Here is a 26,670-nt window from a genome sequence, read left to right on the forward strand (position 1 = left end):
AGTGTGACCAAGTGTCCAGAGGTCCAGTCTACCGGCGACGGCGCGTTGAGTGTGACGTTCAGTGAGTGAGAGAAGGTGAAGACATTCGGCCAAGGCATGTCCGATAGATCAGTGAAATCTCCTAGATGACGTGTCCAAATTCACACGGATTTCAATCAAAATAATTCGTTGGTGGAAATTCGTTGAAAGAAGTTGAAAGTAGCACACTTATTAATTTTACCTTGTTGAGATTTTTTTCAGTTCGGGATTTATTGTAGGGAGAAAATTGTGTTGTGACCAAGCCATTCTCAAGAAGTTTAGTTGAATGTTTTTACATATAGATGTTTCAAAAGAGCTAGGACTTTTTAACTCCATACCTAGTGAATCATACTGATAGTGCGGCTTGCTAGGAAAGTGTGTATAAAACGCTCTTTTTTGAATATATGTATCAATATCAAGAAGAAGTTCCATCTCTTTTTGGAATCAAAACCACATACTCAGTTCTGTAACTACGAAACTACTGCATGAAATCGTGAGCAACTTGTACGTTCAGTTACGAAACTTGAGTAAGGGTTCCTCTGTTTTGGCGACTACTCTAGAATTGGACTTCCTCTTCGGTCCACACACCATGAGGACAGAAACTCCCTAAGAAACTGCGTGAGAATATTGTACTTTTAATCGCAAATGTCGCTATAGTAAGAGAGTGGGTTGCTCCGTGTTGGTTGACTCCTCTAGAGTCAGACTTCCTCTTCGGTCCACACCTCATGCGGACAGGGACTCCCGAGGATGACGGTCAGTTACCAGTACGAGGTGGCATCCTCCACCTCCGGGGGGTTCACACGGTTGTTGTTCATGTGGAGAGGATCGTTGTACAAGCTGATCTACCGGGAGTTACTTCTGTTCATCGTAGCGTTCGGTCTCCTCAGCACCGCCTACAGGAACCTCTTCACTGAGCCGCAGAAACGGTAAGTCAGTCTGATAAGAAGTCTGTAAAGAAATCAAACAAAGATTTTTTTAGAAAAATATTGCAGATTACTCTAGCTTGACCTTTGTGATAATGAAAATGCGAGTCTTTTGTCTCGCCAGTAAATCTTATCAAACCTTTCCTTAACTAATGCTTTCCATATTTCCTAAATCTTACAAAATTTTGCAACCGTTATCCATTTTACGAACTGTTATAAAACATCTAATAACATTTAGATTCATGTTGAACTTAAACTAGTCGGTACTCACATTTGAAATGATGAGTACGTTTTAAAATTCGTAAAAGGAGATAAATTTTTTGTTTAGATCTGTTATTTAATGAGAGGGTGATTAGAAGGGCCAAACAAAATTGATTTTACCACCCTTTAAAAATGTTTGCTGTAGGCCGTAGGTTATTTATCTGAAATCTTAACGAAATCACGAGACTCAATCGTTCATTAATGTCATAAACTGTTATTATACCTTAACGATTAAAAAAATTAAAAAATATCAATATAATGTTTTTAATTTGGGAAATTATCACGTGATTATCTGACAAGTACTTCAAAGTTGCTCAACTATTTTTGTTCGCTGTTAATTTTATCTTAAACCAACATCCTTTGAGTTTTTTTATGTTTAAATTTTGACTTCTATCTTATGCAAAACACAAAAATAATATTTTTGAAAACTTTGACAATCAGTTTTAAGTTATGATAATTATCCCAAGTACGTTTCGAGAAACCATCGGGATATTTTCTAGATATCCCTTTTTAAGTTACTATCGAACAATATTACCTATACCGATATAAAATGTTTACCAAACAATTAATGTTAAAAAATAAGGTATTAAACAATACACTCTGACCACTACCTAGTTTATTTATACCAAGCAATAACTGTAAAAGGCCCATTTGTTAGTAATTACGGTTAAAGTAGACACAGATTATCGTAGAATAGGACTAATTCTGCCATGTTATTATGATTTGGCTGACATCCCAATGCCATAAAGTTAAGAGATATGAATTGCCGTGCTAATTTTAAATGGTTTACTACGCTCCTTTTTAGATGGAAAAAGTGGATACGGTATGCGATAGTTTCTAACTAGTAAATTTGATGTAAAATAAAATACCCCCGCCGCAGCAAACCTGCCGTCTAAGCGAATTTCCATTTGGCCGAATTGATTTTCAATTGATCTATTTAAATAACATTAGGTTTAACGAGTACCTAGGTTTGCTGCTACAAGGAAACTAATAATAAAGTAGTGTGTTTTTAGTAAAATATTGATAGCTTACTATAAAATAAATAAATTTGCCAAGTTTGATCAAAATATATCCATAAACAAGCAAACTACAACATTTTACAATATTCTCCATAAGAATAACATGGGAATTTTAAATTTACCATTTTTTTAGTTTTCTCCGTAACCAATAACCGTACAAAAACACTTTGATATACTGAATTGTTTGTTTTTTAAGCTCTTTAAGAAGGTTTAGAGAAAAATTGGGAAATTTTGTGTTTTGAGGGTAAGAAGTGAGAAAAACCAATTTTTACCCCATAAAACTCCCCATAAAACCCTGTTCCCATGGTCCGATCATGCAGGATCGCGAACTCATTCAAGTTTATCCCGCCTTACACCTTCAAACCAAATTTAATCAAAATCGGATAAAAATTACTCAAGTTATCGTGTTCACGGACACATATATATATATATATAAATCTATATATATACATATATACAAATTTGAACGAATGGTGTTTTTGGCCTCTGGGGACATTAAAATGAAAAAGTAAATCGGTCCCGGGCCTAAGTCTTACCATGAGACCTACGGTAATAGCTACTTCCCTATAGGGAAATTCGCTAAAAAATCATTTTTCCATAAACGTGAAAATTATATTTTGCATCAATTAGATTTCCGTACAGACCTCTAATGGTAACCTAAATATTTAATAGCTTATTGTATTGTTAAGCGTTTTCCAAAATACACAACCAACAATGTAAACTAATTACTAATAAACTAACCTTCACTCTTAGTGAAGGTATTTTTATAAAAAAAAAAAAACATATCAACGCATTTGTTTTTAGATTCAGGTCGTCTTTAAAATAATACGAGCTGATATACACGTGCTTTGCAACGGGAAGAAAATGTGACCTAGGCAGCCATTAGAGTGTATAAATGGTGCTGATGTGTGTTTAAAAATACAGCAACTCTATGATTTAATTTGTAAATATTAACTGATTTAAAAGTGTAAACCTACTTACTTCCAAACTCCTACTTTTGATGTCAATAGATTCAAAAGAATATGACAACATACCTTAGTGTAGCAATAACATCAATTACTTAAGATGTATGCTTCATCAATGAGATGTTTCACCATAATTTTTCAATTTTAGCCAAGCCTCTTTACACGTAGCTTACTATATAAATTGCAATTGAAACTTTATACTAACTGTAATACTCTATACTAAACTCAATATCAAGACTAAAAAACGTATACAACCTTTCTTTAACCAAACATAACCCTCAAACTAATGAAAGCATCATAATAAACATCTTTATCAATAAAGAATTGCATTGACCAGCTGTTTAGTAAAATAAATAAATTAAATCATTTACACTTTAGAAGCATGTTAGACTATAGCCCTTTGGGAATCGGCCTGTGGGACAGAGCCCCTAAGAAATTCGTCCATACCAATATTTTCGGCAAATCTACACACTCTAAGCTTAATTTTGATGTACCACTTGCCTATATTTTTATTTGGTAAATTACCTTAACCATTTACATACAATTTGATTGTATCACTTTACAATAATAGACATGCAAAATCTTGTCATTCATACTATTACAAGTTATTCATTTGTATCAACTACAAGAGGTCTCAAACAAGTATAATATGCAGGGTTGTCCAGTGTGGTCAAAACCATATTCATCCCTTCCCTTTCATCATCGTGTAAACAAGTTTTTATGTCCAGAACGTGATTTCATCCGGTGACATAATATTAGTCTAGCAATGATTCTGCTTATAAGAAGTACTAGAGAGGGGCTAAAAGTATCAAATTATAATTGGGAAAAATAGTAAGACTGTATGTAAAACATACATCTTAACTTATGTGAATTTTAAAATTAATTTACAGTCTCAAAATAATAAGCAAAAATTGAATAATTTAGGTTCCTAATTAAAGGGGTGTACGTTATTTATTATTAGAGTGGGTTATATAAGTTGTTAGAGTAGGTTAGATTTTCAATCGAACTCTTTATAATGTCACAATTTCTCATTAACCTTTGATTTTTTTATTCGTTCTATTTTATTGATTTTACCCGAAAACGGTGAACAACGTAATACAAGACCAGTGTTTGGTTGGCCAAGTGGTTGGTTATCGGTGGCCTCTAAAGCTGAAGGTCGCTGGTTCGATACCAAGCGAAAACGATTACGGACCCAGATGCCATTTGTCATTGGACTTTTAATTAACTATGCTTTCTTGTAAAAGGTTGACATTCATTCATTGTAAATAGTGATAAGAAGACCAGGGTTTTTAAAAATTTCAAAAGCGTTCAAACAAATCAGACAAAAATAAATGAATACACCATTTTAATTCCCAAACTAAATGTAAACACAGAGGTTGCTGAAAGATTTATTCTAATAACTGAATTGATACATAAATATGAACGCACATATTTAATTTAGCTTTGCTTGGCACTTTCATCAGATATTCTTCAAGATTTTTTATAAGGTGGTGTATACCATGTCAATTGATCTTAGTGTGTAAATTAACCTAGATTTTGATTTGAATTACTATAATTTATTCTTTTGCACACTTGAATAGAAATAAAAGCTAAAACGCAATTTTAGCTTATTTTTACAGAAAGAAAAACAAACATTTAAAAATATTGTCAAACGTAAATTCACAGTAATGATTTGATTGTTGGCTTCACAAAAAGTACAAAGTATGTAATAAGTTTCGCCCTGTAGTCATAGTTGTACGAAACGCCCATCATCTTTGTTCGACCGTTTGTTAACTTTTCGTCTCCAAACGTATCTTTATGATCACTGCGCCGTGTCAATACGTTCTTTATCTTCCCATTCAAGGGGTGGTTTTATGCACCCCTCAATGTCAATAGTTACATAGCACTACCTTCATTGGACTTTTATGTGTTTCTTGGTGGTGAAAATTGTATCGCTTAAAACCACCCATTCCTTTACTTCAGTACGCTTTTATTGAATTTAAATAAAAATATGTTTAACATATTTGTGTTTCGTATATTAAACTGTACCTACAACCCTAGACTAACCAACAAGTAGACTTCTCATCAAATTGTAAATTTTGAAGCTTGTTTTTTTCGTGTCTAGTTCATGTCCGGTGACAATGGTGGCTAGTGTTGACGAAATTTTGTTTCTATTATTTTAGACTTGATTTCATGATTTGTGTTTTACTGTTCGGTTATAACAAGAGGATGAGTTATTGTTTATGATTACATCGTGTTATTTGGTTATACAGAGTTTTAAATTACTGAAATAACAAGAAACAAATTGTAAACAAAACGCGGCCTCTATAGTGCATCGGACAGAACTAACGATAAAATTTGCTTTAGCTGTTCCATAAGGATGGGAAATCTACTAAGGGAGTATGTTTTATCCATGACCTCTTTGTTACATTGTAATCCAAAAGTGAAAAATGTTTACATTTTGGGCCATTCCGTTACAAAAAATGTAAAAAGGCAATGGCGTAGATAAACAAAACATATTTTTTATGTACACGACGTCGCCCAAAAAGGTGCAAGTAGTATTCATGGCAATATTGTTGTCCATTTTATGTAAATAGTGAGTAATATTTTACAATAATAATTTTTACATTGAATTGTCAATATGTGTTAAGCTAATGGAAGAAATTATGTGTCAGATCGTTGATTTAATTTGCTCATATTTAAAGAAATCGATTTTAAATCCTTAACAGGAGGGGGCCCTCAACATCCTATGCATGTTTAATCACGATTTGGTATTCGTCGCACCCTTCCCTTTATGATTTTATTTGGTTTCCATATTTTTATATTGTTTTGTAGCTGTATGTTTTTGTAGTCACCAAAAAATAACGTATTCGTGTCATCTAGATAGCAGTGCAGGTTGTTTGGCGAAGAAGGCGTGGCAGTGTACAAGGGTCCGCCTCCCTCACAAAACACAGCTGATTGCTGAAATGTAAACAACAGCCAGCTGGCGTAGTGAGGTTATGATGTATTATAAAAGTTTTTTTTTACAAAGATTTATTTACAATCTTTTTTACATTAAACAATAAGTAAATGTGATGACATTTATATAAATAAAATAAAAATTGGAAAACGTGAGTTAGCAGTTAAACAGCTTTAGCACTAACAAAAAAAGCAAAGAAAAGAAATTTCAGAGCTGCTGTACGAATCGAGTCGGAAGGTCTAAAACATTTTCTCTTTTTAGTCTGTAGACATGTTGACTGTTGTCTAGGAGGTTGAGGGCCAAATGGTTTGGATGATACTCAAGCTTGGAGATGTATTTTGTACTGCAGCTCGTAACTTCTTCAGTAACAAATGGCATTTTGAAATAACTGTGAATGGTAACGTTGGATAAAAACCAAGGGGCTTTCAGGATGGTTCTTAATAATTTTGACTGAAATCTTAGTAATACATCCAAGTTTGATTTTGAAGCTGTTCCCCACAAAGAAATGCCATGTGTCCAAGAAAAGTAACAAAATACAATTTCTGATTGTACCATAGATAAAACATACTCCATTCCCATTGTACTTACCCTTTTCGCCGATGGGAATAAGTTACTACTCACATGTTATCATGGTGAGATTTAGGTTTAGGATAACACCATCAACTTATTTTATATTTTGATTTTGAAATATATTTTAAAGAAGTTACTCAATATTTTTTACCTATGATCAATAATATGTGATACTGACCCACAGCTATTATAACATTTCTAATATGGAGTATTAAAATAGTTTACCACCGGTCTATTTGATAAATATTTGACTAGTAAATAATATGGAAAGTGTGTTTGAAGTTTTCATATGTGTCATGGTCATGAAGCTTATGTTATTGTTACATTTTCCACTACCTCTTAAAATTGGTCCACTTATATTCACAGCATTTAACAAAATACTTTTCCTACAGTCACCCGACAAAGTTGGCTTCCTTGTACTGTTTATAGTACAGAAAGCTGCTAATTGCTGCATATTTATACTTTGCCGTACGGTTTATACTTTGTCGTATGGTGTATACTTTGCCGCACATCAGAATTCCAACGAAACAACACAAAACAGCATGGTTCTATTATGCACGTAATCCTTGTACGCTTGGAAATAGGTTGGCAACACTTAAAGATAATAATACTATGAGCAGCTGATTGCCTATTACAGTATAACTACGATTTAACCTGTCATTTCGTGTTTATAGTTTCGGTATTTCTGAACTTTCTGGACTTTTCTTTTAAACGTTTTTAAAACATTCCTACGATCTTAATAAACAAGAAAACACCTTTAAAGCATTTTTTTAGGCGCGGAAACCACTTCAAATTACAAAAACATACGGAATTATATTCTCAAAACGCGGAGCATATTTCTTGCCGAGGAAAAATAGCGGAGTGATACGGACCGCGGGTACTACTTTCTCTAGGGCACCATTTGTGTTGCCAGCTTAACCTAAAAACGTGTTGTATAGTGTTTGAAAGACTAATTATTTATATGCTTTATAGTGACTGTACAGAAAATATAATGTGTAACACGAGTGCAAAAGGCCTTTGCTGCACTCGAGATCATTGCTCTCGTAAACATTGCTCTCGTGTGCAGCAAAGTGCCACTTTACCCACTAGTTACACAAATGACTATTTCGCGCAAGATTTCGTGCGGCAATCTACAGTTCTCGTGCGGCAATGACTGTGTTCATAATGCAGACAAGATTTTTCCTACCACCATAATTTAACTTACAAACAAATTATCTTTAGAAAAGTCAGCAGTGAAATTAGCTGATTTAGCGAGTGGCAATTCCCGCTCTAGAGCGAAAATGAGCTAAAATCCATTTAGCTAAAAAGCTAGAACAAATTTTAAGAAACCAAATCCAATTCCAGAATAATTTTAGTCTAAAAAACATCTATGATTTTATTGAAAAAACTAAAGATTTAAACATAAGGATGCATGATTTATTGGTTTCATTTGACATCGTTAATTTGTACACCAATGTACCGGTGGAGAAAACTTTGGAATTAGTCCAAGGTCACCTGACTTCCAGTTCAAATATGTTGCCAGAAGCAGTCGATGAATTTTTAGCCCTTCTGAAAGAAGTACTTCAACAGAATTATTTTAAGTTTGAAGGAAAATTCTACTCACAATCTGAGGGCCTAGCAATGGGCTCCCCTCTATCTTGCATACTCGCCGACATTTATTTGAATTATATCGAAAATGAATTTATACTATCAGATCGTAACAAACAGAAACAGAAAATACTGCAGTACCACCGATATGTAGATGACACTATTCTTTTGTTTAACGGTAACGTCCGACAACTGGAATTATTACACAAATATCTAAACAATATTGCCCCAAATTTGAAATTCACGATGGAAATTGAGGAGTCAAACAAAATGAATTTTCTAGACCTGACAATAGAAAAATTGGACAATAGATTGGATTTCAGCATTTACCGTAAGCCAACCACGTCAAACCAAACCATCCATAACACGTCATACCATCCACCATCACAGAAATATGCCGCTTATAATAGTATGTTATATAGATTGTTAAATGTTCCAATGTCAGACAGCAATTTTAATAAAGAACTCAATTTGATCAAACACATAGCGCTATCTAATGGGTACAACAGCAATATGATTGACAGGTTATTAAGTAAGATGAAAAACAAAAAGTCTGGAGACGTCCAACCACAAAAGAAGAAGTACGTGTGTGTAGAGTACTCACATTCAATTCAGTACTCACTTACGAAAGAACTGAAAAAACATGGTATCGAATTGGCGTTCAAGACCAACAACAAGACAATTAATAAATTAAACGTTTCTGATCGTGTAATCGACAAAAGTGAGAAGTCAGGTGTATACAAGATTAAATGTGCTAGTTGCCCGAGCTTTTATATAGGAAAAACTGGACGGACTTTCGGAACCAGGTACAAAGAACATCACCCATGTCCAAGAGCCGACAAACAAAAATCATCCTTTGCTCAACACCTGGTTGACAAAAACCATGACATGTATGATCTGAACACTGGCCTCGATATACTCCACACAAGCAAGAAAGGAAATAAATTGGACACATTAGAAGAATACGAAATTTACAGAGCCTATACAGAAAATAATTTTGATGACACAATATTAAATGACAAACTACAATATAAATCACACATAATTTTCAATAGTATTTTAGACCAGGACAAGAGACAAAAGGCAGGAGTACAAAGGTCAGCTGATAACACCACTACGCAAAGAACGATGCAGGATTAACCTCCAGTCGGCATCCAGTTCAGATCGTGGCAATGTCAACCGGTACCGTGTGTGCGACAGGCCTGTTCGTTGTGTCTTCGTTAGTAATTGTAAAATGTTATTCGTGTTCGTGTTATGTGTTTCAACTATGACGACGCTACTTCAGCTGAATGTTCAACGTCTGACGATGGCATTATAATGCCGAAACGGCCGTAACCCAAGTTACAACAAATTGAGCTGTAGACGAAGGTAAATACCTATTTTTAATGAAAATGAGCTATTTTGCGTACTGTTCACATGTGTGGCAATGTGATCATTCCTATCAGGAAATAGATATTCTTATATGTGTTATTGTTATTTTCAAATCCTTGTCGGCCTAAAATAGGGGCGTTAAAAATGTATTGTAATGAAAAGTTGCAAAACTTGTTAATTATTCTTCTTTGATTAAATTGACTTAAGCAAAAGCATGCGTTATCTCCCTTGTTTTTAAATTCTTTATACGCAGTATGAAGAAAAAGGATGGTTTTCGTCAACATTTTCGAGTTTGAGTTTTGATTGGAACTATACTGTTTTATTAGTATTGTATTTATAGTAAATAGCTTAATAAATAACGAGCAAAATGTATTTCGTCTTGTAACAGTTCTGTAAAAGTGTCAATGGTTAATTTAAGCTGTTTTTAAGCAGACTCAAACAATTTCAAAAATCAAGTGGCACCTATTTGACGTTGAAGTTTTCAAATTACAAAGATTGTTGATCCTTCGAGATAAAAGAGTCTCAAAAGGTCATTCATTTGCTGGATTTCATCTAAGTTTCCAAACAAACTGTCCATAGCTGTTATTTTGTTTCCAATTGTGTATGTTTCCAATGGTCTGTTGGAGGTATGAGTTGTATTTTAGTGAACTATTTCTTTAGTTAATTTTAGTCGGACCGTCGTCTGCACCCACCGCGTGTGTCTATATTTAAAATTATTCACTAAACACCCATCATTCTTTCCTAAGTGTTCGCTGTGTCGTTGCTGGCTGAAAATACAACCACAGTTATATTTAAATGTTCAAACAGAAATCTTACTTTTGGTTATTACCCTCTAATCTTGACAAACATTTGTTAGTAACCGCCCATTTACGTCCTGAATGAAGATGTTTAAAAACTGATCACAATCACAGAAAACATAATACTATTACCACTATTGCGTTTAGTAGTATTTACTAGGTATTAGGTTTAGTAGTATGCTTTCTTTGTCACAATAGGCTACATACAATAATGTGTGAAAATTAAGTTTGCAACAAATACCCCTTTACACTTTTACTCAACTAATTGGAATTGGTTTTGTGGTTCTTAGAAACGCCTCTATCATGGGTAAGGTGGCGGAGCTGTAGTATTAAATTGAGTTGTAGTCAAGCTAAGGCATAGTCAAATCTATTAGTTTAGTAAAGTAAAATTAACCTCACTTAGCTATAACTATTAAAATAAAGGCAAATGCGAGGAACGTGATTTTTTCAAAGAACTGTAAATAAAATTTGACACATCCAATCCATGTCAATAAAATTCATACACAAAATTTAAACCCCATAATTATTTCCATAACTTCCTTAGTGAATTAGGAAAGCATGAGGAGGATTTGGCAACAATTGTGGTTAACCAGCAGGTGAAGAATGTAATAAGAGGATCTACAGCTTGCCTATAAATGATGCTAGGTCGCGTGCCAGAATGAAAACCGAGGACAATGCTGGCATAACACCCCTGGTGTGTAGTTAGTAATGTGTCTTGCCCTGCTTCGGCTACCAGCCTAAACTCAACATTCTAGGAGCTGATGTTGAGAAAACTTTCGTAGTGCGAATTAATCTCTATATTGTTGTCACGTTGAACAGTTATGTGGTCTTTGTTAGATCGGTAAAACGAGTTTCTTGTCGGCTGCTCTTTCGTGGGGCTGAATTTTTTTAAATTATCAGTGAAAGAATATTGTAGGGTTTAACGAGGTTCATATAACTATAAGCAATTAAACCAAGAACTGCTATAAGGCTGTTGAAAGAATATTAACTTTAAACAGAAACATATTATACCTTGTTAAGAATTTACAGATATAATTCAACAGTTAAATTTTTACATAATTTCATTGGCCATATAAAATTATAGTATTACAAACGGCAGGTTTGCTGTGGCGGGGGTATTTTTGTAATCGTGTCGTCCTTGTGGAATTGTGTTTTTGACGAATTGAAAGCTTTGAAAATGTTCTCACAATAAAACATGTAAGCTTATGAGCAATATTAATCTTTGGGCTATTTGACGATTGTCTTACTAATATAATAGTCCAGGTACCAGAAACATAAATGTTGACTAAATATTTCGTGTTTATGGCTCTCTATACCGATATACAGTAAATAATATCCTCAAGACATGCAGATTGCTAGCTGTTCTTCGTCTGTATTTAAACCCTTCAGTTTCTAAATTAAGTTTTGCCCTACGATTTCCAGACCCAGATGCCATTTGTCATTATGGGCTATGAAATGATGATATCTTTCAAAAAGGTCGACGTTAGATACAGTAGTAACAAGACCAGGGTTTGGACCGTTCCCTTTCAAAACGTAAAAAAATGCCACTGGCTTATAAAAAACACACAAAATAAAATAAATAGCTTATTCCCTATATGGGAAATTCGCTAAAAAGATATTAACGGACTAAGTTTAATAGGATCGCAAAAATAGTGTTACCGGTTTCGTTTTAACATGCCTACACAAGTGTTTTGTGGTTTAGTAATGAAACTAAAGGTTGATAAACCTTTGATTTAATCTAATCTATGTAATGTTGTACCTCATTGGGGAAAATTTTTGTCAATAATACTTAATCGTCTCGACTTAGTATCAAATAGGGTTTATTTCATAGTGATCCCTAAGTATTGAAAGACGTTGTCTCAACATTGACATTGAACGTAAGTTATCGTATTGGAAGCATTTTACGGACTAAAGTAAGGTCTTTGATCCAATATAATAAATGCAGGAATCCCTCTAAAGGTGCATTGTCCCTGAGGCGACTCTTGCGATAGTAGCTGAGCGATAGTAGCTGAGCACTGGTTAGCGTTGTTTCAAATGGGACCATTGTCCTTGACGCGACTGCGACTGGAGCGGCTAGCGGCTGAACAGAGCGACTGTAGCGGGTCTGCTCTGAGGGGAGTCAGAGTCGCAGTCGCTGAGCGATTTGTAGGTGTGGACGGGTTTTGGTCGTAATGTCTTCAAAGAATACAAAACTGCTTTTTACCCCTGAAGAAGATATGAGATATGTACATAATATTAAATCACTAGGCCTACTATTATAAATTATAAATATAAAAAAACTTTTTCAAAATGCAACGTTTTTAAACACACTATAAAGTACAGAATGTGTATTGAATAAATACTTGAAGATTTAAAGAAAAACGTGGGGCGCATACTAATTTTACAATTATCTTCACCTATTGAACTATTATTATCCATTGCATGCGCCCCACGTTTTTCGTTTTAAATCTTACAAGTATTTATTCTCTCCACATATTTATAAATTATTTTTACTTTTTAGTGCGTTTAAAAACGTGGTATTTTTTAAAATTATTTCTATTTATAATTTTTTAAATTATTTTTATTTATAATTATTTTATACTTTTTAGTCTTTATTGTGTAAATATTTTAAATCTATTTTACATGGCCTGTTAATACATAACCAAACACTTATTATCTGTAACCATATGTTTTATCTTTCCTTTGAGCTGCTTATTTTATATTTAGAATCTCTCGGGAGCAGAACCTGTACCTCTTAACCTCTGCACTTCGAACTGTCAAATTTTAGTATTTACAGCTGACTTCAATTGATATATTTAGGTCTACATTCTTTTAAAATTTAAACATGAAAAATTTGGAAGCCCACGGGGCTTAGCCCAAGGGAAATATGAAAATTAAATGATATAATATTGCATTGTCATCCATTTGTGAGCTATTTTTAAAGTTTCAATTCTCTAGCTCGTCGGGAAGTTAAGTTATTGATTGCAAAGTTTGTACCGGACAAGAAAGTGTGCTAATAAAAACGTTTAAAAATTAGCTGGTGTCATGGCACTTATACAGTAGCACCAATTCACTCGAAAGTCAGAACAGAATCGCTCCAGAAGAATCGCTTCTGGGACAATGACATGGTTAGCTACTATCGCTGAGCTACTATCGCTGAGCTACTGTCGCTCAGCTACTATCGCAAGAGTCGCTTCAGGGACAATGCACCTTAAAGTGACCGACTATAGTTCGGCCGCTTAGAAAACGACCTGCGCGCTAATGCTAAACCTATGCTGGAGGAGGTCGCTTTCTAAGCGGCCGACCTGTAGTATACAAATAGGAAGTGTCTTTTCAAAACAAAACTTTCATCAATCCCAGTTCACACTACACTATTAGATCTTTTTTAAATGTACAAAAAGGAGGAGTTTTTTAATTGAGGAGAATTTGTTGCTGAATGTTATTTCTTTATTATGTTTTATTCTGTGATATCTGTTAGTCTGACAAATACATTGTACTATTTCTTTTTATACAGCATACTGTACTTCTTATGTTCTTCGATGTTGTCTATAGCAAAATGTTGGCAAATGACAATAAATGAATCCTGATTCTGATTCTTTCGTGTTCCAGTAGTGATTCTTTTTACAAAGATTCGTTTTGGATTGAATCCAGCAAATAATAACATTAACAACTACACTGTGTATGGCAATTCCCTTTTAGGATCCCTCCACGAGTTAAGTTGGCACCAAAGCCTTTTCACACAGTTTTCCCCGAACATTGACTATGTTTAGTGCGAATTCTACTCAGTTTGGGCTCAGGTGTTAAAAGTTGTAGTTAGTACTGTGAAATCGTGTCCGTGTGAAATCACATACGTCTATGTGTGAATAAAAGGGGCCATAGCGATGGTCGTTTGGAAAATGATTAGAATTTTCCGTGATAATTTGTTGCCAAATTTAAAAATGGCAATTCTGCAAATTTAAAAGTAGCGTTCAGGATAATGAGTCATGAACGTTGGGTATAAAATTGATATTATGGTTGATCAGTGGTGTTGCGGGTGTATTCAAAATTGTTTTATTGGCATAAAGGGTTACAAATAAGACTATAATGTATAATAAGACTGCCAATTTTTCCTATATTAAAATATAAATGTGCTTAAGTGAGGCAGGTGTCAATAATTCAACGTTTTTTCTCAAACTTCGTTCAATTACAATAAAGTTTTCTACCGCTATAAGACCGAAATAAATATTTCACTAAAATTAAGTGTTTAAATATTTAGTGTCAAAAATATCAAAAATTACGATCGCTAGCATTTGATCATCCACATGCTGATCCTCCTTAGTTCAACTGTTATCGGTATGAATTAGGTGAGAACAAATTCAGTTGCAAACTATTTAACAAGTAGATTTCCATAAAAAGTTACTCAACAAATGTCATTTTAGGCCTTATCCCAGGGTTTTCTGTTATTGGAAACCATTTCGTTAAATTTATCTCAAGACGGAACTCCACGGGGCTTGTGACAGGTCGGCCGCCCACCACTTGTCAGCTGGTTATTTATGTTTTATCTCATTTCTTCAGCATGAGGCTGGACATATTGGGTTCAACCGATGGAGGAAATTTATCTAGCAGTAAACCTATAGTTATTTGTGTAACTAGTGCGCAAAGTGGTACTTTGCTGCACTTGAGAAATGCGGACAGTATTTAGAGTGCAGCAAAGAGACTTTGCGGTCGTGTACAGTATATTTGCATACAGTTACTATAAAACAAATAAATAATGGGTAATTTTACTGTATTTTCATGCAGATTATCTTTTACCATGCAGTTACACAAGTTAACAAAACTCCTCTAAACAAAATTGTAAATAAAAATCAGAATGAAATTTCATAAACATAATTAATCAAAATCTGAATATAGTTTTTGGTTTTTAATGCTTATGTAAACATGCAACAACAGGTTTATAGGTTAAGTTATAAGTCATTGTATCAATGGTCAAATGGAATGACAAATAAACACTTCACCAGCTGATCGATTTAGCAGTGTTGCTAACTTGTTTTCAAACATATCGGCATTATGTGGCTAAGTAGTGCGGGGAAGTAAAAGGAGTGCGAGAAAGTAAGTACTGAAAGTAAGTAATGGAGGCATCAGCTACTTTGAATCATTGCAGAAAACCCGCATTGTCAGTTAACTGTAGACAAAGAAATTTTCCAGGTGGCAGATCTAAATTTCGTTGGAAAATTCACGACATCACAAATATTGTTGAAATTTAATTATTTTCTATATGGTAGTGTGTAGTGATTACAGTACTTAGGGTTTGCTGAAAATAGGAGAGTTCTGAATTTATCAATAGATTATATCAACAGCAATATATCTAAGTATTATCTCTAAGTATTAAAGTAATTGACTGAAGTAAACCAAAAACTAAACAACTGATATCTAGCAATAGGGTGCGCTAATTATCTAAAAGGATAATATTGATTGAAGCAGACTATGGCCAATATGTAGCAATACTGTAGGAAATACAATGTATGTTTAACTATAACATTAATAGAGCAAATTGATAGAATTACTGTACAGTACATTAAAATCGTAAACCGCTGAGAGTTAATCGAGCAATAGCTTCTTTCCACAGAATAAAACCCTTTAATTGAATAATCAAAATAGTATAGTTACAAAACTAATGTTTACAAAAATATAGTCGATATTATCGACTGGTGTCATGAGTCGGATAGTTCTGAGTTTTGGATTTGAACACCCCATTAACATATTACCTACACCATCCAACTTCTAACAAGAAATTTCCATCGTCAGTAACTATTTGTAGGTAAGAACAGTGTAGAAATATAGATTCTAAAAAGATACAGCTTACATGCGGTTACAGAGTAACAATAAGAATTTATCGGAGGTAACGTTTGAAATAGACGCGTTACACGTCTCAAGAGATCGCGATCATTGGAATCTCAAACACTTGCTTGTCATTTGTTCCTTTCAACTTCGTAGTACTAGTGTTAGTTTGTTTTGGATCATATAAATTGACTTCCGAAGCAAATTACGTATGTTGTTAAAAACCAAAAGCGTATACACGACGTAGGCCTAGTTTCGCCACCGCGCCACAACAAAAAAGGACCAACAATGATAATAATAATTTATAGAAATTTCTATTTTAATATGATACAACTAAAATATTATATAAAATATATTTTTCTATTGAATATCTAATGCCAAAATCTTCAAAAAGACATGGCCCAGGTATGTATATGGTAATATAATTACTTGGACTTTAAGAAGGAGAAGCAATCGATCTATAAGTGTAAAACATAATTATAAAAGTGACCATAATTATCTGTACCGTTTTGTATATACGTTTTCTTAAAATTGATTCGTTTGTTAACTGTTCAAAAATGTAGGAGCCTTTAGCCAGTCTAGGAATGTAATAAACACATTAATTAGATAGAATCTTGGCCTCATGAGACAGTTAGTCCACATTTTAGTTTAATTATATAGTCGGATGGATACAATTTATATTTATACTATTATATAAAAATCTAATGGTGTCTGTCTGTATGTGTATTACTAATAGGGGCAAAAACTACTGAACCAACTGGGCTTAAATTTTACAAAAATATAGTTACCATACCAAGGACCATTGTATGACTATTCACACTTCGATACTGACCGTGGGCTTTGCCCCTTTGGCTTTAAAAGTTCTGGGGTGAGGATTTTAAAAGTAAATATTGATTGGTCTCCATGGCTGCAATGAGAATACTCACAATGTTTACATTTGCTTTGACATTTCAATGTAAACAAGAAGAACTGCCAAATTGCATATTTCACATTTTAAGACAGCTGATCCAATGAAATGTAATATAATATTTCATACAATTATGTGGTTGGTTTATTTAATCCAAAATTTTATCTCAGATTATTATTCAAAAACTATGTCAATGATTATAGAAATTATAAAATATTCTAAAAGCATTGCTGCATCAACTCAGGCTCTACTTTAGATTTTTTATGTGTCTTAAGTGTTATGAAAATAATGTTATTGATATATTTTCATGGAAACAATAATAAAATTACAATGTATAGATGTTTTATAATAATTTGGAGTCCACTTTAACATAACTTTCACATCACATTGTTTTTTTTTATAGGCTATGTATATTTAGGTAAATTTAGTTATTGTGTTTTGCTAAGCCTATGCTTAAATTAAACTAAAGAATATCATCAATAACTAAATTGTATATCGTTGATTGAAATACTCTTATTTTATCTTAACATAGCTTTCAGTTCACATTTACTTTATTTAATAAATTTGTTATTTGTGTTTTGTCACATCACTGATTAAATTAAACCAAGGAAAATATAATAAAACTTAGCAGTACGCAGTGTTCTTTTGTTTCTAAAATCAATTAAATATCTGTTACTATGTTTACTTTATGGTAAGTGTGAAAATGTAAAGGCAATAGACGACGGAACTGATTACAAGAACTGGTATGATATTAAGTTGTTTGTTGATATTTTTGTAGAGTAGAATCAGAGATGCAATGAAACATATACTGTGTTTGCTATCACATGTTTTGTCCTTGGTCCTTGATGCTTTGATAATCATATTAGTTTTGTCTGCTGTCGTTAATGCTAAATAATTTGTTTAACATTTTTTATAGTACAGATATATAGTCTCTTTCATATTTCAAAAGACTATCAGATAAGGCACAACAATATTTCTAAAGATTATAACAGCTGACTTAGTTTTGCTAATGATTTTATTGTGAGTGAAGAAGCTGAATATGATTTGTTATTTAATATGAAGAAGAGTAAAATTTAAAAAATGTTCATTTAAATTTAAAAATTAGTATTTTTGCAACTTCAAAATTAAAATTTAAAATGTCAAAAATAAAGAAAAAAATATGTAACTAAGGGAGATGAAGGTAAATAATGTATGTGAAATTTTGTTTTCGAAGATTTGGTAAGTTTTTCTTCTCATATCAGCCTACACAAGATTAATAAACGGTATCAGCATTCTGACACATACTTTCTCCCATAAGTTTGTCAACAACCTTTATCATGAGCCATAAGCGGTGAGAGTAAATATACGGAAATGGAATTTGTACAATTTTGTTCAGAATTTAAAGGACTATAACATGCTAAAATATAACAAAATCGTTCGGGCCATTTTTGGGAAAATCCGATTTTTCTGTTATTTTGTGGTGGTTTTATGGGAAAATGACATAATTTATAATAACTTTTGAACCGTAATTTTTACAGAAATGGGATTTGTACCATTTTTTTTTCAGAATATAAAGGACTATAACATACTAAATTTTTATCAAAATCGTTCGGGCCATTTTTGGGAAAATCCTATTTTTCCGTTATTTTATGGGGTTTTATAGGAAATCCCCATTAAAAAAATTTCTAAAAAAATAAAAAAAAACTATCAAAACTGTAAGGACTACAAGATACTATGTCAAATCAAAACCGGATTTTTTTCTAAAATCCTATTTTTCGTTATTTTATGGGGTTTTTATGGGAAAATAACATATTTGACCATAACTTTTGAACCGTAATTTTTACATATATGGGATTTGTACCATTTTATTCAGAATTTAAAGGGCTACAACATACTAAATTTTTATCAAAATCGTTCGGACCATTTTTGAGAAAATCCGATTTTTCCGGTTTTTTATGGGTTTTTATGGGAAAATCCCCATTAAAAATCAAAATTTCAAAAAAATGAAAAAAACACCTGGAGATACCATGAATTAGAACCTACATACCAAATTTCATCGAAATCGGACCACAGGAGTAGTCTCTAGCTCTGTACACATCCAGACACACACACACACACACACACACACCCACACACACACAGACATCACTTCGAAAACCACTTTTTTGGGTCCAGGGGGGACCCAAAACGAATATATCCACTCAAAACTCAAACTCGAAAATTTTGACGAAAACAATACTTTCTCCATATACTATGGTATAGGGGTAGAAAGTAAAAATTTATCAAATCCAAAATGGTGGTATCCACTACTTACCAGATTTAAAAGTCATAACTTAAACCTTTCTATTAAGGCCATAAAAGTTTAATTTTGTTTCTAAAAGCGTTGGTGGATGTGTAACTATATTATATGCAACAGATGTAAAGATAAAAATGTTTCTATTTTGTGTCCTCTTCCCGTTGCAAAGCACGGGTACAACAGCTAGTATCAACTAAATGCCAGCACATTCGGCTACTGGCATTTAATCAATCCGGTTGAATGGCAAGTAAAAAGTAATTACAGTACAAGTGATTCGGTGCCAACTAGCAGATTTGAGCCTTTACCAAGGAAACAATGTCCACTAAATTAAGCCTCTTCTACAATTGTGGAAAATAACTAAACATATGTTATTGCACCATTCGAAGAACCCGTAAGAATGGGTTCTTTGTCTAAAATTAACATTATTCTTACATCAGTGTACCCCGACGATTAACTTTCGTACTGTAGTTGGTTTTAGCGAATTTCCTTATAGGTAGTAACGTATTACCGAAGGTTGCACAAAACCTAGACCCGGGACCGATTTAGGTTGTATTTAGATTTAGATTGTAATGTAAAGCTGGGAGAAGCATTGGTTGTTATACGTAAAGCAAGTATGAGCATTGGTTGTTGTAATGTAAAGCTGGGATGAACATTGGTTGTTGTAAGTAAAGCTAGGATGAGCATTGGTTGTTGTAATGAAAAGCTGGGAAGAGCATTGGTTGATGTAAGGTAAAGGTAGAAAGGGCATTGGTTGTTGTAGGGTAAAGCTGGGATGAGCATTGGTTGTTGTAAGTAAAGCTGGGATGAGCATTGGTTGTTGTAAAGTAAAGGTAAAAATGGCATTGGTTGTTGTAAGGTAAAACTGGGATGAGCATTGGTTGTTGTAAGGTAAAGGTAGGAAGGGTCTTGGTTTTTGTAAGGTAAAGCTGGGAGGATCATTGTTGTTGTAAGATAAAGATTGGAGGAGCATTGTAAGGTTAAGGTAGGAAGGGCATCGGTTTTTGTAAGGTAAAGCTGGGATGAGCATTGGTTGTTGTAAGGTGACGCTAGGAGGAGCATTGGTTGTTGTAATCAAAGATAAAACGTATAGTCTATGTTGTAATGTAAAGCAGGGAGGATCATTGTTGTTGTAAGATAAAGCTTGGAGGATCATTGTTGTTGTATAGCTTGGAGGAGCATTGGTTGTTGTAAGGTAAAGGTAGGAATGGCATTGGTTGTTGTAAGGTAAAGACGTTAATAATGGCCTTAGAAAATCAGTAAACAGCTTTTAGGAGGATATGGCCGTAGCCTACAATATGTTTTGAGATTTATGAATGCAATCATCAAAGTTAGTTTTAAAAATGTCTACTTATTCATGACAAATAAATGGGGAAATGGGAGGTTTTGCACACAGTTCTAGACGTTAAAACTGGCTGTAGAAAGTCATCCAACGGGTTTTAGGAGGATATGGCCGTAGTCTACAGTGTGTTTTGAAATTCATGAATGCAATCGTCATAGTTTATTTTTTTAAATTTCTATTTGCTCATGACAAACAAATGGGAGTTTATGGACAATTGGGCACGGTTTCAGGTGTTAAATGGCTTTAGAAAGTCACCAAACAGCTTTGAAAGTTCCAAATTCCCCGGACCTTTATTGCTGCTTTATTGAGGGGTGCTCCACACCCCCCCCTCCCCCAGCCACCCGGTAGCCCCCCCTTCACAAGGTCCTAGAACCGCCACTGTTGTAAGGTCACGCTGGGTGGAGCATAGGTTGTTGTATGGTTTAAGCACAGACGAGGGAAACAAAGTAAACTTTTATTTCCTTAGTCAATGGTTTAAGCTAGGAGGAGCATTGGTTGTTGTAAGGTAAAGCTAGGAGGAGCATTGGTTGTTGTAAGGTGACGCTAGGAGGAGCATTGGTTGTTGTAAGGTGAAGCAGGGTGGAGCATTGGTTGTCGTAAATATTGTTCCCGCGCGGCAGTCATGCCACATCACCGGGTTACCGCATATTGTATTTTAGTCTGGATGACTTAAAATTAGACCGATCTGTCGCACACCTCTTGTGCCTGTATTTGGCATACCACCAATGTTATTTTACATCGGAAACACATTGCGTGAACGCAAACAGATGGCATTCTGAGTAAAAATTGCCAAAAACGTCCATCCGCGGGCTAAATGTGTTCGATTATTCATGTACAGTATTTGGGGAGCATTTAGTTACAATTGTGGTAAAATATAAATCAAACTATATACTTTCAGAATCAGAAACTAAAACATTACATAGGATATGTACAACAAAACACTCTGAACTGAGGTCCCTGCAATGCAAACCTTGAGTGCAGGGGCCGAGTACAGACTATGTGTAGTGAAACTACCAGGGACTATAATAGTGGATAGATTAAAATTTTTTTGCGCTAATATGTAACATAAGCATTTGTTCCAGGAGGCATTAAGTTTAGTTAAACTGGGGTTTTATAACCATTTTTTAACGGTTTTATGTAGTGATTCTACCGGCCGCTTAAGCCTACTAATTAAAAAGAAAAATAGTTTGTTTCGTTCTTTATGTTCCATTCTTTATGATAGCCCTCGTCTGCATTCGGTGATAATACGTCTTTTTTCATTTTGTATGTGATGCTTTCTCCTTTTCACTCTACAATTGTAATCCCTACCACAAAACAAAGAGTAGACACAAAATCCCCTGACTAGCTTTTAATATTTGTCCCTACTGGGCGTGTTGCGGAGCTCACTATGTTTATGCTCTATGCTATACCTTGTTTATGACCTTGCCCTTTTGTTGCTTTATCCATGCTAACTACTTCACTTTTCTTACTTCACGTTCACTAGTAGTTCTCTCTCTAGTGACTCTAGTAGTTAGAGCTCGAAACTTCGGTCCCTGAGTTCCTGGGTTCAAATATCGCCAAATCACCAATGGATTTTACTAAGTGAAAATGCCCGATGCCGCAACCCCTAGGTCTAGCCCTAGCCTGAAGTAATGTGAAAAACAATTCCGGAGTTGTGCCTTGCGTCCTAGGAAAAAAACTTGAGGTTGCTGCGTGAGGCATACATGAGGTCACCCTCTAAACATAGAATGGCACAGCCAATAGAAGCCGGCTTGTTAGCGTTTTAATGAATATGAGAAACTTCCAATATGAATGGTGTACGCTATGTTAAAAATTGTTTTTTATATTTTGGCTATAGCTGTTTTACGCATTAAGTATTATCATAGACTAACCAACACAAGTAGACTTCTCATCCCATTGTAAATTTTGAAGCACGTTTTTCGTTTTTGACACAAAGGCGCTAGTGTCGATGAAACTTTGTTTCCATTATTTTAGGGTTAATTTCTTGATTTGTGCTTTACTGTTTGGTTATATAACTAGGGGACAAGTTATCTATACTATTATAAAGAAGAGGTGGTGTCTGTGTGTGTGTTTGTATGAGCTAATCTCAAAAACTACTGGTCGGATCGGGCTGAAATTTGGCATGATGATAGCTCACATTCCCGATTAACATATAGGCATATTTTTATCCCAAAAAATCCTTCGGGGCTCCGCCCCAGTGGCTCTGGAGTTTCCCATGTTAACCTTATGAGAAATGGAATTAATGAATCTTAACAGCTGTTTCAATTAAACAAGTTGGTTATGTTCTATGATGTTCAATAGCATTAAAAGTTACAAGGATTACCAACAGGGTGCAGCACTAGCACTATTATTTCTTTTACATTTATGACAACAGCAAAAGGTGAGTGAGCGTAGCGAACGAACTTCAACCTGGAGGCGAGTGAGCGTAGCGAACGAGCTAACCTGAAGGCAAGTGAGCGTAGCGAACAAGCTAACCTGAAGGAAAGTGAGCGCAGCGAACGAGCTCCAACCTAAAGGTGAGTGAGCGTAGCGAACGAACTTCAAAAAGAACCGAAATTTCTTAAACCATGTCCTCACTCATAACTGCTATAAGCATTTGATACTTATATGCCAACCCCGTACGAAGGACGGGTACTCTGCTAGTTGTTTATGATTAGATCGTATTATTTGGTTAAACGAGGTTTTAAATGGCTGTAATAACGGGAAACAAATTGTAAACAAAACACGACCTCTACATAAACCGTACATGAACTAACAATAAAATTGTCTTCAGCTGTTCCATAAGGATGAGAAATCTACTAAGGGAGTATGTTTTATCTATGGTATTATGTCATAAACTTAAAGAGGAATAGTATATTTCATCGCTACGGCCTAAAAGTTAATCTTCTCGTCCCCGAGCTCAAGTTTTACGAGGCGAAGCCGAGGTTGGAAAATGGGCGAGGGTTGAAAAGAAACTTTTCGCCCGTGTGATGAACTATATTTTCATTATATTGCACGATTAATTGAACAAACTATGATGTTAAAAAACTGAAATAGTTTGCATTTAAAGATAAGCTCTCCAAACTACTTCTAGTTTGTTTTAAATGTAATTTGCTAACGGAAACGGAAACAAGCAGCTGTTTAGTAAACGATTCGATCGTTTTGTCTATTACGATTGTGTCAGTGTACATATTATACTATCGATATGCTATTCTATTACGAACTATTTACAATTAGGCAATAATAAACAACAATCGATTAAACAATCGATAAGTAAGTATTGTTTACAATCGAAATTTACAACTGAGGTGACAACAGCTGATTTTTACTCCCTAAGTTCTAAAAACGATTTTTACTCCCTAGAGGTTAAAAATGATACGTTAGATCCGCGCAACGCACGCATTAAAAACGGCTGTTTTGCTGCAGTATGACAGCAAAATAATTTTCGACATACTGCAGCAAAAACAGCCGTTTTTAATGCGTGCGCTGCGGGTCTAAAGTAGCGTTTTTACACTAGGGAGTAAAATCAGACCTCTCGGCTCACTTTAAACGTAAAACTTGACCTCGGGTCGAAAAGAGTCACTTTAAGCCCTAGTGATGAAATGTACAATTGTAGTTACAATTGTACTATTGTAGGTTTTATGCATTGTAAGATGATTAAATAATTTCTTGCAATGAAGAGAAAATAAATAAGCTTAAGCTTTAGTCTTTAAAAACATCGTGGTTTGTTTGTTAATTTCACATGGTTTTATAAGCTTTGTATTCTCCTTATCTATACATAAAGCCAAAAGTACCCATTAACTTTCGAGAAAACTACAAGTTACACCCCTATAAACCATATACTTAAAATGTTCGTCATGACGAGAAACCTCTTGCGCAAAACTATCAATTATTTCATAAATTGCCCTTTAAGGTCGTAATTCCTTTCTAAAGGGAACTTTCCATATACCTAATGTTAAATACCTCAGCTGTACTTGTTTAATTTAACTCCAATATTACAAATAACTGGATCAGCTCTGTAGTGTTTGGTACGTTTATACATATATTTTTTAAGGAAAACTAATTTCACAGGGTTATTTTTATGCGAGAAAACACGTCTTAGGGCAAAGATCTTAAAATCACCTTGTAAGGTTGAAATCCACCAAGTTTGTTCCCCATCTTAATTTTTAGTAATAATCATAAGATTAAGTAGGGGGACATGTACGATTTCACAAGAAAGTTCGGGCTTTCTTTTTGTGTGAATGAATCCATTCTTTGAAACCAACGTTAGTTAGGATTTACACTGTTTGTTATTAACTCTTATAAAAATCCGCGAAGCATCAAAGTATTTAGGAGCTGTGTCCATGGGAGGCGCTAGCTTTGGTCATAACGTTATACTTTTGTAAATTTTTTTTTTTTTTTTTTGTATGTTTTGTGACTTTTGTCTATTGTGTATACAAAGCTAGGAAACCAACAGGTATATTTTTATTCGTAGAAATACGAATAAAGGCGGTGGGAAGTATAAATTTAGGAATTAAAAATGGCTGACCTTGACTCAGCTCTTATCAACATTATTTTAACTTTATTTTTTTCACAGTCTTTCAACATCAATTCCGGTTCCATTATGGTTATTCATTTTCTTGTCTTGTGATAGCATTACGAAGTTGTCATATTTCCAATTCAATTTACCAAGGTGGTTTACAAGAGAAGTTTAACTGTGTGGTATTGGTATAATTAATTGTTGTGAAGAGAGTGAGAATTCAATCTTCTGATTTTTGGATTGGTTACAGTTAAGTTTATTTGTAGAAAACACTTGTCTTCTGCTTTTAAAAAACAGTCTTATAGGAAGTGAAAATTGTGTTGTCGTCTGCGTATATTACACAGTCAATATGAATGTTACATGGAAGATCATTAATCGAGACTATAAAGAAGAAAGGGCCTATAACCGAGCCCTGCGAAACTCCTTTACCTGTGTAGAATGCTATATTTTTACCCTCCACACTGAAGAATTGCCTTCTATTGACCAGATATGTTTTTACTATTTCTATTGAGTTAATACAGTCTAATAATCATGATTCACCATTACGGTATATTAATTCTTGAAAAACAGCTAATCATTTTAATTTTCCATGTAAAGTCATAAAGTTAACAAAAATATGCTTTACTATCTGTGTGGATATTTTTGTGAATGATTGCAAGTACCATGGGAAATTCAAAGACCTAACACACCAATTAAATTTCCTTCCTCTTCCCTTTCACTTGTTGAGGCAACTTTTCTGCAGCATGATAAAACTTTGAAATTAAATCCATGGCGACTTTTATACAGGTCGTCTGTAAAGTCAGTGCTTGTTATTGATTTAATGTATCCAGTTGCTAGAGACCCAATGGGTAAATGGCTTTTCACATACTGTAGTGACGTGAAGTATTGAAAAACAAGGAGTGTAAATCGTGCAAAATAAGTTTACTTAAAATTTAGATGCGGGGTTTATCTACAACAAATTAACCACCACACAGTTTCAATCTCTCATCCAACCAAAAACCAAATGTTATGATGTGTTTTAATCATAATATATAAAAAATCCTACTCCACACTCAGAAAGTGTTTTTGAATCAAGTTCATCTTGAGAGGATTTTAACAGTTTTCAGCAGTTGACAAATAATAGTAGCCAGACAAAGATTACTTCTATTTTGAATGAGTTTAGCCAGACCTGTTGCTATTATTGTCCGGACCTCGACACTCCCAGTCCCACGTGGTTCTACGACTGTTGGACACCGCTGGCTGGGACAACATATCTGCGACAAAATAAACTGTCGCGGTGTGAAACTCAAAATTGTATTATTAATAAATTGTACCTCATTGGTATCAATGTCACCAGACATTTCAATGAATCTACAGTGGCAAAAAAATGGATTGAAAAGAGTTGGTGGAAAAAATTAGATGAAACC

General features: G+C 34.2%; 1 protein-coding gene across 2 annotated transcripts in view; it reads left to right on the forward strand.

Moving 5' to 3' along the window:
- The window catches only part of LOC128990886 (bestrophin-2-like), a 42,919-nt gene continuing 16,249 nt past the window's right edge, over window positions 1-26,670 (forward strand). For both annotated transcript variants that reach the window (XM_054413525.1, XM_054413527.1), the window contains exon 1: window positions 1-944. In XM_054413525.1, coding sequence (XP_054269500.1) covers window positions 766-944 — 179 coding nt within the window. In that variant the 5' untranslated portion in view covers window positions 1-765. The remainder of the gene's footprint in view (window positions 945-26,670) is intronic.

Source organism: Macrosteles quadrilineatus, unplaced genomic scaffold (genome assembly GCF_028750875.1).
Source record: "Macrosteles quadrilineatus isolate MER2022 unplaced genomic scaffold, UCM_ALF_1.0 Scaffold_3__2_contigs__length_128488019, whole genome shotgun sequence".
Classification (NCBI taxonomy): Eukaryota; Metazoa; Arthropoda; class Insecta; order Hemiptera; family Cicadellidae; genus Macrosteles; species Macrosteles quadrilineatus.